This window comes from Aphis gossypii, chromosome 3 (assembly GCF_020184175.1).
Source record: "Aphis gossypii isolate Hap1 chromosome 3, ASM2018417v2, whole genome shotgun sequence".
NCBI lineage: Eukaryota > Metazoa > Arthropoda > Insecta > Hemiptera > Aphididae > Aphis > Aphis gossypii.
The window spans coordinates 48,872,047-48,895,205 of NC_065532.1; the positions used below are offsets into that span (position 1 = coordinate 48,872,047).

Genomic DNA, 23,159 nt, shown 5'->3' on the forward strand with positions numbered 1-23,159 from the left:
TTTTTGTTGTTGTTTTCAATTGCCCCTGTAATATCAGCATCCGCTGCGGAGGATGATATTGGCTTCCCAATTGAATGTCGCGCCCATTTCTGCAGTGTATTAAGTATATTTACTGTCGTCGTCGTCGTCTTTATTATTATTATTATTATTTAATACGGTTATAAAACACCACAGACGCACCCAAAACTATACCGATTACCTCACGGTGTTGGCCGTGAAACGCTAAAACGGAATGACAATAATGAAGATAATAATGATAATAATAATAAAATCCCTACTCGACGGCGGTGGAGAATCGGGTCTTATATATAAGGACGGATGATCGAATCGCTGTAGTTCATCACAATCCGTTTCGGCGAGTCGTCAATAGTATAATATTACCCGCGATACCATAACTGACAAATTGTTATTGTGATTGTTATTATTAATCGACAACTACGACGATGATGAGCTCTTCAATGACCGGTCAGAGTGGCGGTAGTGGCGGCGGCTTGCAGAAATCGTCAGCCGGAGGTCCGATGTCGTCGACGCAACAGTCGGCGGGTGACAAGTTGGTGGCAGTGTCGTCGGGTTATGGCACGTACAACAGGCGAGGTACAATGGATCGTCGTCGTCGGACCGACTACCGTGGCGGAGATCATCACGACGACGACGACGACGGCGACGACGATGACGACCGATTGTCCGAACTATCCGACTCAGGACACTTTCTGGCCAAAGGTGCGTTTCTTATCACGCCCAGCAACGAGCTGAACCTGGAAAAAGCGACGGCCATATGCGAGAAGATGAACTACAGAGGACCGTACTCGGTGACTAAGACGGCCACGGGAATTCTGTTTAAGTTTGCCGAACAAGACGACTATCACGTGACTTTCCGCAAGGGATTTCACAAGGTGACAAACTCGAGGTTCTACAAGAAGGTAAGTAATAATTGGAATCGTAATATTATATAATCTATGTAAAAAAATAAAACCCTTAATAAGTATATAACCAACTTAACCGTAGTAATTGCATGCACATTCAACTTCGTAGTTGATACACAAATATATTTATATTTTATATAAATACCTAAATATTATTAAATGTGTAGTAAGAAATATAGTAAATGTAGTAGGTACATATTATACTATATTTTCAACTACAATATTAAGAAATAAAACATACTAAAATTAATTTCTATAGTAAATAATTATATCAAGTATTATTGGAAGAACTTCAGTAAATGAGTGAACCACATGCCATGGAAACACGATAAAACAAAAATGAATGGAAAATATTTTTTTAAAAATTCGTTCATTGTTATGATAACGGTACTAATATGAATTTATTAAAATTAATTTAAGGTTTTCAAATTTAAAACCCCTATGTGATTGTTTCATGATATTATGACTTTGTGAAACTTTATTCGTTATTACTCGATCCAGTTGACTCATATATTTATATAATGACAAGTATAATATGGTTATCTTACTTATCAATATAATAACAGTATAAAGATTAAATTATTATGTAACATTAATTATACCGTATAGTTAACAAAATCGATGTTGTTTTTACTTCTGAAGTGTACAAGTTATTGCAATATACAGCCCACTATTTTTGAAAAACAAAATTGTATTATTCTTTACATCAAGGCTCTGAAATAGGTGAATCGTATCTGTAAAACAGAGAAAGTTTAGACCTCTAAAAATCTTTAACTTACAATACGTTTAGTGAAGTTATTTTCTTTATTCGTCTTAATTTAGGCTTAGAATAATAAATCAACTTACTGAAAATCAAAAATTACTAAGTATGTTAAATTATTAGCGGATGCTCACATTGAGTAGTCATGTGCATTTCATTTCATCTATGGAAACATACTATGTCATTATGATTTTTAAAATAAATTTTAGATTCTGAACGAAGTGATGAATGTATTGATTTTACAATGGTGTGTTTTTTTTTTTTTTTTTTTTTTTTTGTTTTTGTGTCTGAGCATAACTAGTTGAAATAATGCTCCAATTTCAAACAATGGGGGTGGTTTCCGATGTAAAAGTGAATATCCTTGGTGCATTATAGAGGTAAAAAGTTAACATTTTCCAACAGTTTTCAAAAAAATCGAGAAAAAAAAAAAAAATGACGGAAAAACGGCAATTTTTACGCAAAACCAGTTTTCGACCAAATCGATTTTTTTTTATGGTTGTAATTCAAAAACTAATCACTGAAAATACTTGAAATTTTCACCAAATGTTAATGTCAGTAGTATCCGTATATAGTTAAATTTTCAAAAAATTTTGACTTTTTTTAAGTTATTTATAGACCACTGAAATTTTCGATTTTTTTGAGAAATTTTTTTTAAAGTGTCGATAAAAAATTTTTGGATGACCAAAAAGTTTTGAAAATTTAATACAAGGTTCCTTATGAGTTGTTTTTAATGTAGCTAAAAAAAAATCGTTAGTCACAATTTTTTTTTATAAGCGTTTTTAGTTTAAATTTTTACGAAATCTGTCGAAAACGTGAAAATTTGCAAGTAATTTTGAAGTTGAAAAATCATAAAATTTTTTTCTTTTATAACTAAGTTTTGAAAATTTGGTACAAGGTTCTCCATACATTTTTCTTCAAATATCTGTAAAAAAAACTCTACCGGATTCAGACAAAAAATTTTTATGAGTGTTTGAAATTTAAATTTTTAAAAAAACCGCGTTAAATAACAGTTTAGCCTCAAACGATTTTTGATATTTGTTATTATTCAAAAAGTATAAGTCGTAGATACTTGAAAATCTTACAAGTTATTAAGATTCGCGTTTTCTTTACGTGATTTAATTTTCAAAATATTTTGACTTTTTTTGAGCTATTTATAGACAACTGAAATTTTCAATTTTTCTGAAAAATTTTTTTTGAAGGGTCCATAAAATTTTTTTGGGCCTATCAAAATACTTGAAAATTTTATACAAAGTTTCTCATATGTTATTCTTATAGTGATTAAAAAATTATCAGAATACATAGGCACAATTTTTTTTTATTAGCATTTGAAGTTCAAATTTTGACGAAAATTCGTCAAAATTATGAATATTTGTGAAATATTTGAAGTTGAAAAATCATAAAATTTTTTGTGTTTATAACTAAGGATTAAAAATACAACACTAAGTTTTCCATAAGTTTACCTTCAAGTATCTATAGAGAAAACTCGAAGCATCATTATAGGAAAAATTTTAAGTGCGTTTGAATTTTAAATTTTAACGAAATAGCGTAACGATAACGATTTATCCTCAAACGATTTTAAATATTTGTTATTATTCAAAAAGTATAAGTCGTAGATACTTGAAAATTTTACCAGTTATTAAGATTCGCGTTTTCTTTACGTGATTTAATTTTCAAAATATTTTTTAATTTAAGCTGGTTTTTTTAAACCACCTTTTTCACCAACCACTAGAAATTATATCCTAGGCTGACAAATCATCTTCCTTCAGAATCGTTTTTCGTATACAATGATAACTATCATTGGATTCAAATTTAACACTCCTATAATATATAATAATGATCCATACGGCACCTAATGTACAGCAGAGCGGTACTCACTTGCCCGCTTTTTCCATTTTTAATTTATAGTTTATAGTATTTAGTTAAATTGTGTTTTTAATACAAACATTAATAAAATACTTACCAACTATTGTTTTAAAAAAAATTTTCTGGGTCTCGACATTTTTTTTAATTGAAATCCTCCGAGACCCTTAGAAACCAATTTCCGACCGTAACTCTAAACAAAGCATTATGTTGAAAAATGTTTATCGTTCTTGGTCTGAATACAAATAATTTCTAAAATAGTTTTACTTCATTATATTTTTATAAAATTTATACATTTTGTACAAAAATACTTATGTATTTTTTTAATACAAACAAACTTGAGTCAGCTATTATTATTTATTTAATAAAAAGAATTACAAATATAAATTTATGTTTTAAAACACATTAGGTATATATTTATTAACTATTATTTAATTAAATTTTAAGACACTTGAGTATTCTTCTTACAGTTTTAGAAAAATAAATTGAAATGAGAGTTTGACGTTTGGGTAGTTTTAAAATAAAGTTTTCAATGTCTCCTAAATACTTGAACAGTATCTCATCTGCACATTCACTTCGGTCTAACCTAACTCAGCAGAATATTAAATAGTTTAGCAATTTCATTTTTAGGTTTACCTTGTTTTAGTAACCTCGTTGATTATATTACCTTTTTTCAGCAATTGTTAATGCAACCAATTTACGTTTTAAAAATGTAAACCGAACTATGTAGATAGAAGATAACTGTAGTTTATTTCACAGTAAAATTGTAGTTTCATAGGTATATTTACGATTGTAACAGGTTTTAATAATATAGTTTCAAATAAATTTGTTATTGATGACTTTAACTTATCTCTATACAATTATTTTTACTTTCCACTTATCACAACAAATAATCCATTTAATTTATAAAGATTTCTAAGGAATAAAAAAAAAATTCTCCAGGTTATTGAGACCCAACTGTATTATTATTTAATTTATAATTATTGGTTTTAAATGAAAATTCATATTTAAATCAACTTAGTATATTATACTTATAATTGTTTAATATTTTAATTATTAAAAAAAAAATCCATCAATAGTTAAATTTATATTAATACCAAGTGAAAATTATGTTTATGATATTTTTTTTGAAAATAAACTTTTATTAAATTATGTATTTAATAGAATTTATAATTTATATTATATATAATTTGTAATTGTATTATGTAAACGATATAAACAGTACTTATAATTAGATACAATAGGTCAGCGGGCGGTTCTCAACCTTTTTTCATTCACGTACCCCTTGATCTCTCTCACCACTATTTCACGTACCCCAAATATCAATTTAGAATATAAATAAACGAAAAATAATTTTTTCACGTACCCCTTGAGATCATGTCACGTACCCCTAGGAGTACACGTACCCCAGGTTGGGAATTGCTGCAATAGATAAATGGAATCACGTTTATCATAAATTAATAAATGAATTATAAATTTAAAAATGTTCAATATTTTTTTTACATTTATATTATTACTAATATGCATTTAATCATATATATATTTATTTAAACTTGTATAAAAAAATACTTTGATAAGTATCTAGTAGATAATTGTATAGTGAATACACTATCTCATATCTGATATATTATATGAATTATTTATATTATTTTGAAAGTTTGAGTACTTAAATAAGTTTAATAATTATTTAATTTTCATATCACTGGGCATTGGCCATTTATACTAATTATTTATTTTGCTGTTTGTGAATAAAATCAGTAAATCTAATTTAAAAATAAATAATACCATCTCATTTATTTCTTAAGAGATATGCAAAGTGAAATTAAAAGTGAATTGTTCCATTAATTTAATCTCTTACGATTTATTTTAGTAAAGTATACAATAATTATATTGTATTTGGTTATTGTTGTAAAATTTTTTTAAAACAGTTTTTAAATTGAATTAATCCTATTTTTATACCGTATTAAAAGTTCACTGACTAAAATCTTAATTGGTGCTTAAAATATTGAATTTATCAGAGACATTCAAAAAGCAACTATTGTATTAAAATGTTTTTATTGTAGGTACTATATAATATTATTACAAAGAGTTATTATAATAGTAATGTCAGTATCGAATGTAGATAACAAAAACGCATCTATTAAATTATAAATTTAAATGCATTTTTACGTAAATATAATATAATATAAATGATGACTCATTACAAAATTTAAACAGATTTGTTTGTAGAATATGGACTATTTTGTAAGAATACTATATTTGAGAAACATCAGACAAACTTAAAGATTTCTATCGCAAAACGTTAGATTATTGTTATATTTAATTAAATATAATGAATTATATTCCGAGAATTGTAACTTTTAATCTATAAATGTGTAATTAACTAAAATTCAAATTTACTTATTAGATGCTAAGTCAAACACAAAGTTTAATGATAAGTTTCTTATAGTGTTAGTGGGAAATTTATAAACTATTGTAATCAGAGCCCCTGTAATAAATGTTTGTCTGGGCTCCTTATAAAACTTCCAAAAATACAATTTACCATCTATACAACAATTTTTGGAATAATGTTTGTTTTTAATTATACCAATTCATATTCAATATTCATTGTTACTTATTGAGACTGTATTAGCTTTCTAGTTATAATTAATTATGTATTTTATTCTTATTACTGGCAGTAGTATACTATTAATATTAAATTTATTTCGAAACAGTGTACGGTAAACGGTAAACCATAATGTATTTATTATGTATTTTATATAGTTATTTATTGTTTTAATAACACTGCTTAATTAATTCACTTGATAGGAAATCAAATAATAAAATGTATTTACTTATAAAATAGATAAATTTATTATTTAATTATACTTAAGTAAACATTAATTCGTTATTAAAGTTAAACTTTCAAAATTAACTTTGCTTATAATAATTTTTAAATTCGAGACTTTTTGTTAAAATCTTAGTTTATTTGGAATAAATAACAATTCAACTGATCGTATTATTGGGGTTTTAAATTTGCTTTTATTTTACATACAAAAATATTGTGTACAACCCATCTGTAATAAAATAAAAAAGGTAAATTATTATTGTAAATTCATTGTTTTATCAGTACCTACCTAATTTACCCACATATTCCTTTAATTTAGTAATAAGTATTAATGTTTTAATAAATAATATTTAATATTATAAAACATTTACTTTGATAAATTTACAAAATAAATATATGGCTTAAATGTTATTTTTTTTTCAAAATCATAATAATTAATACACATATATTTGAAAACAATGTTGGTATATAATGGTTAGGTTAGGACCTAGTCCACTGGAAATGAATAATATAGGTGAAAATTCTCTTGAAAGGGGTACGATGCTACATATTGTACTCTACCCCACCATCCCTCTAAGTGAAAAAATTTCGATAAAGATCCCGATGGTTATTTTGATAAAAGCAAATTTGAAAAAAAATATGTAAATATTTTTATTTTATATTTTAAATATTAAATATTTATCTCAATATATATCTATCTCAATATTCAATTTTCACTCAGTAATTTTGTATTTTTTTGATTCTTAATATTCATAATAATAATGAAATCTACTTAAACGTAATTATTTGACTATTACTCGAAAAAAAAAATGAGTAATACCACTTTTTGTATTTACGTGCACTTACGCATTTGTAATATTATAATTTGTCATACAAACATTTATCTACAATGCATATTTAAAACCTATACAAAAAAAAAAATGTTAAATTAAGTGGGTAACTGAGTAAAATCATTTGTACTTAATATTATTTTATAAAACACCTTCACGAGTAATATAAATATATTTATATATAAGTATAACATTTTCAGCCAATTTTACACAAAGCTCTGAGGCTTAAAAATAATAATAACAACAATAAAAACTATCAGAGATAGAATTAATAGTAGTTAATGTTAACATTTAATATTCATGAACTTAATTGTTCGATCCAATGTATTTATTAAGAATTCATTTCTAAAATGAGTTAACTATTATTATTATTAACTATTAATGTATAAACTATAAACATAAGTAGTATTTTGATTAATATATTTTTGACACAAAAAAGAAGCATCCTAATGTAGATTAAAATTTTAAATTCAAATAATTTTGAATTACATTTAATAATGTTATTATTTTTAATTTGTTTAAAAACACATAACATTAAGTCTGTACATTTTAGAATTTAGAATATAAAAGTAATGTAAAAGGTTAAAAGTATTGTTTTTGACATTCTATAGAACCGAATTTTTATGATATTTCACTCAGTCTATTATTTCATTAAACTTAGCTCTTTTATAGTTTACTTGCATGTAGAAGTGCAGAACGTGACTAGAAATCCCAAACAAAAATCAGTCGAGTCACAATAAATTGAATTACATGGTTTATAAATTTTGTTATACGAATTAGTTTTCTCAGTTATAAAGATAATATTATAATCATATTAGCTTGAAACAAAATATTATTCCCATATAAAAGTATAATAATGTTAAATACATTTTTTTCTAAATAACAAACACGATTTTCGTATTATTTATAATGCCTTAAATGGTTTTACTCTGCTTTCTAAAGAAAAAGAGTTATGGCCAACTAATATTAAGTAATTTTTAAAAGATTCTATTAAGTCCTTTATAGAGTTTTTGTAGTCATAATTTAAGGTTGTGTTCACTATACATAATATTATAACAAGAAATAATTTGCAAGGTTTGGCTTTTAAATAGCATTTAGTGCATAAAATAAATAAGAACATTTTTAACAAAAATTAGAAGCATATACTTTGAAAAACTTTTTTATTTATTTCTTAATTTGAAAGAAACAACCGTTCTTGTGTACTTTAATGCAATTGTGATATTAATGAATTATAACCATAATCTAAAATAAAATATTTAGCACATGTTTTAAATTATTATAAATTAACTTTTGAACTTAAACTATACAATCATGAAAATTATTAAAATAATGTATTTATTTATGTATACATTTTAAATAAGAAAAGTTTTTTTGATTTGATTTTTGAGGTATTAATAAACACGCGTTTTAATTTTTCATTGGTTATAAGCAAGTTTTATCTATATAAATCATAGTAAATTGAATTTCTTGTGTTATAATAGGTAAATATTATTGTCGTGATAAATATGAGTAGGGGAAAGCTAGGTAGTTAGCCGTAAGAGAGGCATAACCGTATAACAAAGTTTTCTGAACATTTAGTCGAGATAGAAAAAAAATAATTAATGTTTATTTATCCATGACCATTTGTTTATTGTTATTGAAAACTTACTATTAACATATTATATTAATTTTAATAAATCCCCACTCAAATTCCTGTTATCATAAAATATGTACCTATACAAGCACTATTTTTTTTTTTATATGTTTTAATTAAAAAATGTAATGCTTGATAGTTGATTTTGTTTGATATGAAAAAAATCTGTTTCAAATTACGAAAAAGTAAGTACAGATTTTTTAATGATATCATTTGGAGGAATATTGTTTATAATTTGTATTGCTCTTTAGCAATAATTGTCTATTAATTCAGTCATATTTTTGATAAATTTAATTTTGACAAACATAATGGTAAGGTTTTTCAAGTAATCACCAAAATCGTGGTCGTGTGAGAGAAAATTACCCGTCAACTACTATAGTAAGAAAAATGGTATAATGTGTAGTGTGTTATTATATCTGTTTGTTTGCTTGATATTGAATAGAAATCACCACAATTTAACAATTCTCTATCTTTCATTCCCTTATTTGTTTTATTCAAAGAATTTTTTAGTCCAAACAGAAGTATATGATTATTTTTTTTTTCATAAATCTTTGGTCAGCTTTTATTAAAATGTAGTTTTTAAAAAAAAAAATGAATTGAAAAAAAAATGTAAAATCGCAATCTCCTTAATAGCTCTTTATATTATATACGTATTCTTCGAGGGATATAAAAAAAGATTGTCGTATTTTAAATTGAAATCATTGTTTAAATATCAACGAAATATAAATAAAATTATAATAACTACTCATACATATTTAAAATAAAACTTAGAACTATAGGGTAATATAATATTAATCTTTTGTAGGTATATTCAGCAACATTTTTTCTATTGAGGTATACTGTCTGGGCTGGATACGTACAATAATAGGCAGTGAGCTCGATTACATTTTTGTGAGCTCAGTACTTACTTGTGCACCACTATCCTAATTGTTGGCGGATATAATATGTATAGGACTCAACAAGAAGTGGACAAGTTTTTCCAAGAAAATCCCGTGAGTGCTAGTATATAAGTGATGTGTGTGTGTGTGTATACCGTAATTGTGTTTTATATGTTATAGTGTGTACTTAAGACAAATCAAACTTAATGACCGTAAATGCCATAATATTTGGAAATTATTTGCTAAAAAACTATAATATAATAATAATTTGACATTTTAGCCTATTTGGCTTAATGTAATATGATATGTAAAATCTTTAAGGAACTTCTGACCTAACAAGCAAAAAACGTTTCTAAAATAATCAATCGTGATTTCGGTAAATACAATTTTATAAGACAGGTATGATAACTTAACTGTAAATAATAAAAAAATAATAAATAATAATAGAAAAACAATGCATAGTTTGTACGGCTGGCTAGCTGCTACCTGCAGGATCTTTTACTAAGTAAAATTTATACACAATAAATAAAAATATAATATTATGAAAGTGGCGATTTGCTCTCGCAAATAATATTATTAATTGTTATTAATAACCGAAATTCTAATGATTTGAAAAAATTGTCTTAGTGATCTCTCTTAAAATATACCCCTTGCATACTAATTCCAATTTTGAAACTATAAAATCAAGACAAAAAGAAACTTTTGAAACACTTAAATTATTAGAACATTTTTGGTAAAGTAAATAAAAAATATAATTAGAATAAAACCATGTGGTTATGCTTCGTGGTACATTTTGTTTGACGACACACAATATTTTATTATGTATTATAGAAATGTATCGAAATTAGACGATGAGATAAAACACATATTTATTAGGTGTGCTGGTTTTTGTCGAAATTACACTCCATTGCATAATCATAATGGTTTTACGTGAAATGAGGAAGCTATTTTTAATTATATTGTGCTTTAGTTTGTCATCGTCCATTGGTGAACACTGATTGAAATATCAGTACTCCTCGGTTATTAATCCATATACATATTTCTGAATATTATATATGGATTTATATTTTTATCGCAACGTTAAAATAATTTATTAACTTAAATAGGTAATTAAACTGTTTTTATGTTGATTATTGATCAATTTGGAAGAATAATAAATATATTTTAGTCTTAAAATTTAGTTTGAACTATATAACAAACAAAATGTTAGCTACAAAAATATATACAATTTTAAATGTTCGTAATATTTTTCTAATTTATTTTTCCATATATAACAGTAATAATCAGTTATTGTATTATAAAATACCTAAACCATAAATTTTAATTTGCTTCAAAGTGAAATCATAATATTATCTAATAACCATCGAGTATAATAACTCTATATCCTATTAGAACATGTTAAGTAGGTATTTAAAAAAAAAATAAGTATTTTATTAATAAATTTTATTTTATTTGTGATTCATTAAATGCTACGAAACCATTATCTTACACTATGAATAAATTTGTATACAACCTATTTTAATTAGTCAATCTAAAATCTCATTAATTTTTGAAAACTTAAATAATGTTTACGATTCCCCACTTAATTTAAAAATGGCTTAACTATTACTTTTTTAGTACCCATAATAATAGTACCGTAGTACCCTATCCTAGTACACGGTTTAGTAATATTACTTTACTATTTATATTAATGGTTATTAAATACCAAATAAAAAATTGAAAAATCACTTTATGTTTTAAAATATAATGAAATAGTTTTATTCGTATAAATATTTTTAAAATTTGTTTAAATATAAAAAAGTAAATTACATTAAAATTATGTATTAATTATTTGTATATTATGATCAATAATTATAATATAGTTTTACTTTAATTCGGTATTAATAAAAACGAAAAAGAAAAATAATTACATTTTTCTTTTAAAGTAGGTCCTACAAACTTATTATGTATAGTACCTATAGCGGTAATCTGTTAGAACTCGTCAAATAATAATATAACCCAACTATTCGCACTAAGTACCTTGTTATGCAGTTTAAATATTATTAGTTTTCAATTGGGAAATGTACTTATATTCTGCGCCTTAATTATATATAATTATATATATATAAGTATGTTTATTATAATTCTCAATAAATATACGAATAGCGTTGTCAAGTTTGAATTAATACAATCGAATTAATTTCATTGTATGAATTTAATATAAATAATAAAAAACAATAAGTTTAAATATCACGTACTTTGGTCAGGTGGGCTGATTTTTGTTTTTTTTTCTTGTTTTACCTTTGTGTTAACTAGGACGGTATGTGACCGTATATGGGCTACGTACGTTATTTAAAATACATACTATTTAATACTAACCATGCGAAACATATTATAATAATCGATAGAAAAATGGATAAGTTATATAGGATTTCCGTAATAAAGTTCGGTTTGCGCATAGGCACGAGCGCTAATAAAATAAAACGGTCTGGCAAGTTAGAACGTTAAAAACTTTCCGCTCGGGTTTAATACCGCCCTGCATTATACATAATATTATTATTATTATATACACATGCATGCGCGCCGGAGGACCCCAAGAGGCTTTTAGGTCGTTCCCGGGCCACCGATTAATTTGATGCATATTTTAGAATGGCGGCTTATATCCCGAAAGCACTCGCGATAAAAAATGCAAGGGAAGCACGTCGTCGTTGAAAAAAAAAAAAGGAAAAACTACAGAAAAAGACGAAAACCCAAAAAAATGGGGGATTAAAAGTGCACTGCAAAGCATAAAATGCGATCAAACACAATAACATTATATCATATTATACACACTATTGTGCAACAGTAGAAGTAAAAGGAATAGTGCGTACACTAATCCGCGGTTTTGGATGGCTTTTGTCCTTTAATAATAACGAACACATAGATTTTTATTAGAAGACGTGATAACGACAATAAAAAAAAAACCAAAATATAAAATTAAGTGTCTCATGAAATATTTAGTACTATTTTTTTCCCTTGCAAACAATGTCTATCACAGTTTTATTATTAGATAATCGTTTGCGTTCAGTGGTCATTTCGACAGTCCTAATTATATTTTATTATTTTAACGAATGCATTAAATTTTCTCGGCGGGTGCGGCAGCAACTTCAGTTATATTATTACGAACAATGTCGGTTAACATTCGTTGGTCGTTTACTGGAAACATATAGCCATCGTAACTCATACAAAATGTTATTAAATATGTGAGTTGTCAGATCATTATACTTTGTACCTATTTTTTAAAGCGAATTGCGCCATATTGTCTACATGTTGGATACAGTATAATAATATTTTACTATATTATTTTTTTTTAATAAATACTTTAAACCGTTTATTTTTTTATCACAAGCGATTCAAACGTGTTTGTTTTAATTGGTTAAAAATACAAAACTCGAAATAAAATCATTATTTAAATAATTTTGATGACCACATAAGTCAGAGTCAGAATAATAAACGTGCAAATTGTTCAATAATAATATTACATATTTAATATGCCTGTGTATAATAATTTAATCAATAATATTATTATACATTATCTATACTGTATGAGTTAGCTGCGCAAAATAATAGTGATTGGATCTCTCTTTCCCAGAATAGTTTTACTGATTTCAACATAAATTGCAAGAATCAGCAGTGCAGCCATCTGCGATTTTAATTATTTACACAGTTTCGTTGAAATCGTAATTCATGTAATAAGTTGTTTCCAAGCTCCTTGACAATGATCGAAGACTCATGGTAACATTGTTTTTTATACCGTAGACTGCTATATTATTACGACTTAAGAGTAGAGAAGTACGTTAGTATAGAACTATAGAAGTCTGTATTGCTCTCAAATCGTGAAAAAAGGTTTCATAACTTATTTCATACTTATATATAATTTAATGTAATGTGGTGTTGTGTTTTGAATTGTGATAAATCAAATTGTAAAAATTCAAGTGAAAAACTTTTTTGTTTTACGAACAAATAAAAATAGGTATGTAATTGGATTATTAATTATTAGTTATAGTTATCATTAGTTTATAACAGTTTGTATTAGGTAGGTTGATACTTGAAAATATTATTTATTAGGTTGAATGTATGTTTTACAAACTGTTATCGTCTTGTTAGTATATAAACCTAAAACAGACATTTTGTATTGTAATGAACATATTGAGTTTATAAGATCACACTAAGATAAAAATAACCCTAAGATAGTATTATAATCTTTTACAATATAGGTACATAATAGGTACTAGGTATAAGGTACGGTTGAAATGCTAAACAAGTTGCCGTTAACCGATCGGAAACTCTACAAATGGGCGAAATGTAGCGTTTCGCAATCACACGGTCGGGTGGTCTAACAAGCTTTGGCAATTTCTGTATTATCATGAACGTATTGCCTTTGAATTAACAAACGTATCGCAAGCCGTTCTTTACACCGTTTCGGATATGACGCACATACATCATGAACGAAATCGATGTTCAGACTTTGAACAATCTGTTTTGCGTTTTCTTTACGTTAATAATATTATGCTGTATACACATTTTATGCTATTTAGCTTAAATTATTGAATAAAATATTATTCCAATTGTAATCGCTATATAATGGGCCAAGTTTATTAATGATCAACAATAAGGGCGTGCAATTTGTTGACACAACAAATGCAATAATGTTAATCGCTGAACATCTCGACCAGAATTTTGATGATTAAAAATAAATTAAAGAAATAATTTATTTTGAATTTACAAAGATTATACTATCAATTCATGTTGCAAGTAAACGGAAAATAAAATTACTGTAAATTATGTGTGATATTATTATATCATTAACAAACTAATCTTGTAAATAGGACGTACAAACTTCCGCTATTAAGTTTAAAAACCAGCGATTTGTTCTAGATCGGTATCGTTCGTAGATCTCGAATTATTGCGTGTCTTTCTATAATTTTCGTGGATGGAATTCCCGAATAATGATTTTTTATTTATTTTTTTTTTTAATGATGCATGTTTGACAATTTTCAACAGTAAATTTTAATTTAATATACAATAATCGTTTTATAATTGTCAGCATCCGATAAAATTCTTGGGTGTCTACGATAAGTTTTTTTTATTTTTAGATAAACCTTAATATAATGTTGTATTATTATGAATTTATAATCAATATATTATATTTTGTTAATTATTAATATTCCCGTATTTATATAATTATTAAAAAATACTGTTGAATCTATATCTAATAAACTATTATATACATAATAGTATAATATATTATAACTCGACGCTTCTAAAAAGGTTTACAAGTTTTTAAATTGGGCTTTTGGACTATTGGACCTTAAATAGTTAATTATTATTGCTCGATGATAATAATGTAATAAAATAAAGTGTAAACAATATACTATATGATTTTTTTTTTAAATTGATTACTTAAAATACCTGATTTTGGACATTAACGATTTTTGTTTGTACAGCGCCTGAATTAGGAAAAATGTATTAATTGTAACCGATTCATTATAATTATAATTACAGACTCCCTGTCAGGTTAGGTTGATAGCTTATGATGCTAATACCTAATGGCTATTATATTATACTCAATTATATTCTTATATACCTATACCAAAATATATTTTATTGCTTTTATTGTGTAATTAATAAAATAACATTAAAAACGCGAGCGCACGCGCGCGTGTGTGTATATGAATAATTTTTAAGACTATCGAAATCACTGGCTATTAGCCACCAAGTTTTAATTTTATTAAAGTTTATACACACTATAACATGTCTTAAATAATTAAATATAAATATATAATAATAATTTGTTTAACTGATTAATATTTTTGGCTTAAGTTTATTAAAAATATATATATATAAATTGCTGCGTTACGCTTCCTTATCGAGTGCTTGTTGTATTGATTATTGGAGAATGGAGATAGACTGTTGAAGATGTTATTCACTTCAATAGTTCAGTGTATTTAGGGCTTTGTAAGGTTTTCATTGTATAAGTCGCATTCTAGTGCTGGTTCTTTGTCGATAAGGTGGAAGTGGATTAGATAAGTGTATCCTATTCTCACCCTTGTGGTTATTACTTTTTCCTCCATTTAATCTCAATTCTCAGTGAATATTTCCATGTTCTTAAAGTTGAGTTTTTTTTTTTTAATTCTGAGTTTGTTTGAGAGAATAAGGTATTTCCATGCTTCAATTATCATTATTTAAACTTTTAAGTGTATATGGCGGTGTAGTTTAATTTATTTTTATTGAGTTAGATGAGATAGTTTCGTTGCCTTTTACTTAGTCTTATATTTCATTTACTATAACTTACATAAATATTATGTTTTAATAATTCATATTAATTATATGATCTGATATAATAATTTTCTTTTTTGGTAATTGGTTTAATTAACTTATGACATAACATATACTCGTAGTTTATAGCGATTTTAGAATCAATTTATGATGATAACAATTTTCTGTGTTAAAATATGAGATTATTCTTAATGCATCATAATATAATTATATTAATTATATTTTTTCTCTATATTCGTGTATTATAATATTTGTTTTTAGTGGTTATGTTAATAATTTTTGAAAATGTAATGTCTTATACAAATTATATATAACTAGTAGACCTGTACAAAGATTTAACAAAGCATTTCATTGTAAGTGCACACTAAAATTTATTTATCTATCATAAATATTTATCGTGGATATTTAATTTTTCAATGCCAAAAAGTATATTGAAATTTATTGTCATTAGTTTAATGTCAAAAGTTATTCATCTAATCATTCCATTGTAAGCCACAGGTTTTACAAAATAATTTAAATGACTTATGTAATTGAACTTATTTATTTAATACAATTGGTACGGTGATTTAAGTACCTATACCATTTTTTTATTGACTGCAGTATATTTATGTTTTTTTTATAATAATTGAAAATTTTATAAACTTAAAATGTCGATTTTTTGATAAGCAGAAGCATAAAATATTTATTGATGACTTGAGTACCCATACAATCTACATTTGTAACTGATGACTGACGTACTATAAATATTATATGTGCCATAGATATTTTATTATTTTTAGACTCAAAACATTTTCAAATAAAATAAACATTCTAGTAGCAGTTTTATGTTTAAATTGTATAGTGAAATAGGTACCAATATTTTATAAAGTCTAGAAATATCTGTGTAAAACAAACACTGATTTCTAGCTATAGGACTATGCATTCAAACTAATAAGCCAGTTCTACAAATCGGAAAGATTTATTTAATATTTAATAGTTTATTTTGTTGACGCTTGCATTTAATATTAAAACACACATCAATCGATGTTAATCAAAATAATAATAGGTTATTAATTATCTATATAATATTTAAATCTAATAATTTGGGTATTTCATTGTTCTGATTTTGAAAAGCAACTAACTCGGTCTAGTATGCATTTTACATTAAAAATTATAATACATTTTTATATTATATTTCAGCATTAAATTCTTCAATTAAATCACTTCAAAATTTATACATTAGCTGAACTACAATATTTTCCCATATTGCAATGCTTACTACACTAATAATAATTAACAAACAGAGAAATACGGCTATCCATCTCAAAAATATTATAAATGTATACTGTATATTTTATATTTTTCATAAACTAACTTAACTGTCTCCCTCCTAATAATTAAAATATTGAGTATACTTCAATGATATAGAGTTTTTCTAAGGATTGATTACAACTGTATTTTTATTATTATTAATTCAGTGACAATTGTGTATAATATATTATACTGGACAATTAAACCTTAAGAGAGACAATCAAACATTATAATCACTCTACCATCATTGCAAATAAATAAAACTGGCATCATTTCCTTGGCACAATATGTGACCCGGCGCAATAAAATTACAATCTAAATCGTGTTGTGAAATAATCTATAAATGCTGTTTCATATTTGAATAATAATTTTAATAATTCTATAGAACTCATAAATCTGAATATTTTTATCAACCATTGAATTATGTTTTAAATGGTAAATATACCAAATTGTTACAAAAATATATTGAGGTAATAGTGATATGGAAATTAAATATGCTCTATATTTTTAAAATTAAAAATGGGACTGAATTGGGATTATTTATTATTATTAACAAGTATTTTATAAACATATAACAAAATCAATATTTTTTACGAAATATACTTGTAGCAATGTGTATAAATATCCTTTAGGACTTCTCTCCAATTTTCATCAATCGTCATTTAATTAATACAGTTTTTAAAATCGTGTTTCCTGTTAATATTTTAGATTTGCGTGGTTTTATTTATAATAATTCGTAATACCGGAAAAATGAAAAGTACCTATCACACTTTACAAAACTCGTTAGTTAACGCGTCATGTCACCTCGTCTGGCACGACACATTTGTATTGTGCGATTATGGCTATACAATATTATATAATATATTTTGATACGAGTAACACGTGGACAAATTGTTATGAATCGTAATCGTGTTAATAATTTCTATTTGATGGAGGTGTGGTGGGTGGAAAAAATTTAATTTTCTACTCGGGTAATGTATATCACTTTTAATATAACCATCTCGATCTCGCCTGCCGCTGCATAATAATAATAGGACTGTGTCACGCCGCGTGACAAATTAATATCATCTACACATAATATTATTACTATTATTATTACTATTGAGGATGACGTCTGTATAGAATATTATTTATAGTAATATACTATGTACGTGGTATTTTTATATACGTTTCCAGACATAGAAGCGGATGCGTTTTCCTCAAACCAATATTGTTATATTATTTTTCTCTTCGAATCGCGTTACGATTCACCGTTAAAACTTATTTCAAAGAGTATTATATTATTATTATTATAATATTACACATTATATAGGATTAATGTGTGAGGTTTATTTGCAGCACGGATATCGTCTTACGATCGGTTTAATTTGGGAAATAAAACATTTTACGTACACCCGTTACCGTACGGGTGTCTTGGTGTTTTATTTCAGCGTTCCATCGTAAAACCCCGTTATCGTTGCGCAGTATATATTATATATTATTATTATTATTACTATTCTACGGTATAACGTTATATACGATTTCTACGCGACCACATAGTATATAATACAGTGCAAGTGCGTATCACGATTTGTGATGTTGTGAATAAGTAAGGTAATTAGATAGATATAATAATATTATTGTATACATGCCGAATACGCATTAAATAACTTTATAGATACTTGCTACAAAAAAAAATGTCAATAAGGACCACGGGAAACGCAAAATATAAATCAATAAGAATATTCACGATGATTGTATTATTTATGATTATAGCTCAAAGTGTCTGTTAGGTTAAGACTATTGTCTGAGTTCGTATGGGAACATTTATTTTATTCATAAATAGTCACCTCGATGTTTTTCATATCAATAATAATTTATAATTTACTCAATTTTTCAATTTTTCAATTTTCAATACCTACATTCCATATTAGTTTTATTAATCAATTAACAACAATGAGAACCGGTGTTGCTATAAGTTAAAAACAAAATAATTTAAATAAAAAACAGTTTTGACGAGTGACCAACTATATAGACTACTTCCATGTATGCAATTTGTAATTCAATTTATTTTAATTCATTAAACTTTATGTAATATTAATTATAACAACATAATTATAAATGCATAGTGTTTACTCCGACAGTTATATCTACAGGAAACTGCGTATGTATTTATTTTGCAATAAATCATATCGTAATTAATCAATAAACAAAACATTAAACCAACGAAATTTGTCAAAGTCTAATTAAAATTAGTTATTACTATCAATCGTGAATCTACAGAGAATAATATAACAATATTAATGAAAAGTTTGAAAAAAAATCATGTTATTAGAAATAAACATTTTGTTTGTGGAGAAAATACATGTTTAAAACCCGGTATCTCATAGTATTATGTAAATATTAATTTATATCATGTTCCTTATAATGATTAAACTTTATAATATTTGAATGGTAAATATAAACAAATAGGTTTTACTGTCAGTATTGATAATTAGTAATTAACGAAATTATTAATATTACGAGTATTATTAATTTGTAAGTCCACTAAAATATTCATCTGCCATTCTTACTCAATAAAAAATATTGTTTGCGTTTTCACCAATAGTGTAATTAAGTAGGTTGTAGGTATATATTATATGACAATATTATGAATAAATAAGTAGAATTATCATAAGTAGCTATACAATTATATTTTAGTTTATAGATAACAAATTAATCAAAAAACAATCATTTGTATACGTAAACAATAATTTATTTTGTATAAAATATTTTAGATTTTTAGCGGAGCAATTAATGTACTGATTTTACAATGATGTGTATATATGTATGTGTTTTTTTGTTCTTTCTGACCATTATCAACATTTGAGACTATTATATGAGCTATTTATAGAAAAAAATTTTTAATTAATTTTTTCTTTAAGACTCCTGATACATTTTTCTTATAATATCTCAATATTTTTTTAAAATAATAAAATTGTATTGGTATTTTTTTCTTACAATGCATTTGAAGATCGTTTTTTCACATAATACCATCAAAATCACAAAAATTACAAACTACGAGTATTTTGTAGTGAAATTCTTTAATTTTTTAAATTAGGATTTAAAATGTAATACAATGTTCTTCATTAAAATAAATAATTCACAATTATTTTAATAGATATTTGCTATTCAAACTTAGAAGATATTACGTATTTTAACGATGAATAATTGACAATGTTAATTATTTTGCTAATAGACCGTCTGCTCTCAGAATCGTTTTTTTTTATACAATGATATATTGTCATTGAATTCAAATTCAATAAATCTATTATAGTGGCCCATTAAAAATCTAATATACAGCAGAATAATATCTACTTGCTTATCTTTTTTTTTGTTGGTTTCATTTGTTGAGTTTTTAATTTTTATAATAAAATATAGAAAGTTGTTACTTCAAATGATATTATATTTTATTCCCACCTTCTTAAGCCACATAACATATTAATATGTGTATAACACTTTCCATAAATATAAATTAGTTTATAAAACAAACATTCAGCATTACTCCGTTTTTGTGTAATAGTGATTTAATCGGTTTTTGAATTAACCTACATAAGTGTTTTATTTAAATAGTTAATAAATTGTTGGCATCTAGCTGATGTTATATTATTATATGGATTAGGTTAAATTAATTTACATTAATTCTGTTCATTTTAACTAAAGTGACTATTTTTTGCATTGGTTGAAACATTTATGTTAAATGTGTACGTAATAATATTTGTACTTATACTGATCGTTCATATTTGGAACTAATTAAGGCGAAACAAAATTATTTTAGATATTATCGAAATCTATTAGAATAATAATACCTCCGAATAATTTATTTACGAAAAATAAAGTTGATAAAATATATTCTCAAGTATTACAAATTTAAAAAATCTTGCCATTTTAGTATTGGCCGTTAGTCATTACGATGCTGCAGGTTGGCGGTGATACGAGTAAAAGATAATAGTTTTATATTTCCCAACGAGTTTTGAAAATTTGAAAACTTCTCTCGTATATAATTATAAATTCCAGATATTTTAACGAGTTTGGTACTGAATACCTGCAGCTATGCAAATTGAAACTATATACTATCTGCGTATGAACGAAAATGTCAAAGCTAAAAAGTGCGGAGAATACTGTAGACAGGAAATTATAGTATGGAATATTCTGTCAATCATATGCAAATCATTTTCAGAAAATATTAGCTATAACCACAGGTTGAAACATTTTCAATACAGCTGATAGTTCTGTAGATCTAATGAATAAAATCCTATGCAACAAAAATATAATCCATGTAAAAATAAAGTTAATTAATCGTTGTTACCAAAAATATAAAATTTTACAAAAATGGTGTTGTTAAAATAATAAATAAAAAAAAATGTTAGACAAGTGAACCAAAAAAAAAAGTTATAAAAAAGTAAAATATAGTCACTGGCAAAATGTTTATGATAATGGTAGAATCATTAATGGTTAGTGAGTAATTGAGAAATGAGAATTAAGTACGCATTTCTGGTTATATCGACAATAATGAAATGGTAATGTCTGAAGACAGTAGTTTAATTACAATTATTTTGTGAACTCGAACATACATTTTCTAACTCAAAACTATTAGATTTTAGTAAAAAGCTTTTAAGTTTTATAGTGTGTTTATCAATTTCCAAAGTTACGTATTAAAAAAAAATATTCTATGTATAACTTTATAAATAATTATTTATTTTAATATTATATTAACATGGGATTTATTTATAGTCATAATATGTAATACTGAAGGTTTGAAAAATAAAAATAAACGTGAAAAAAACATCGCCTAACCTGAATATAGGTAAATGACAGAAAATATATTTTATGTAAATGTTTGAAGAATATCAACTAAAAATAGATAAAAACCCGATTAACAAAAAAATCTTAAAGCTATTGGATTCAGCTAAAGGGACAATAATATAGACAATTTCTAGTTTCAGGGAGTAGTGATCAAACAATAATGTATAGAAAAATAATCAATATTCATTTTAACAATCATAAATAACTTTACAGAAAAATGATAACACCTCATCAAATAGTTGGATTATAGCTATTTTTATATATTATATAGAAAAGAAAAAAATTATTTTCGAATTAACTTTTTATAACACAAGCCAAAATACGTTTCATAATGTCAACTCAAACATTTGAGTAATATAAACTTATATAACTATCATACCTAACTTAATAAAATAGAATTTTAAAACCATAATATTTTAATTATAAACTAAATAGTTATCGACATTTTTTTATGCCATGAAATGTTTTTCTACCAACTATGTCTTAGTATTAGAAATGCTTAAGGTCAAAAACTGTTTAACGATAAATACAATTATTGTTGGATTACGTGATTTCGGCTATTTGGTAATAAATTTAGAGTTTTTATAGTATGATTGACGAAATTGTTTCAAATTGTTTTCTATTTCGTCTGTATAAACACTATTTAGTTTAGAGCCATCATTAGATAGTTTCAAGTTTGTAAATAAATTAAAAGGATGATTTTAAATTGATTTACCTACTTAGAACAAATTATAATTATATTAAACTAAGAATGGAAAAAGGTAAAAAAACAAGTTAGGACCTTTTGAATCCCGATTCCTAAGCCTTTTAAGTATATATATTTTTTTTTTTTTAATACCTATGTACATAGTACATCTCTATATATATTAATACAATATGCAAATATTATATGTATTCATACATATAATAGTATATTATTCATCAACTACAACCTAACCATTACCAACCGAGTGTAACTAATATAATTTAATTTATGCGTTGAATAAATACACAATCGTGTATCAAATATACGTATTATTTAGGTACTAATATATAAT

General features: G+C 25.3%; 1 protein-coding gene across 1 annotated transcript in view; it reads left to right on the forward strand.

Moving 5' to 3' along the window:
* The first annotated feature begins 320 nt into the window (after window positions 1-320).
* Window positions 321-23,159, forward strand: part of LOC126551213 (uncharacterized) — a 58,161-nt gene continuing 35,322 nt past the window's right edge. Inside the window, exon 1 of the mRNA XM_050204049.1 lies at window positions 321-920. Within this exon, the coding sequence (XP_050060006.1) occupies window positions 444-920 (477 nt within the window). The 5' untranslated portion in view covers window positions 321-443. The remainder of the gene's footprint in view (window positions 921-23,159) is intronic.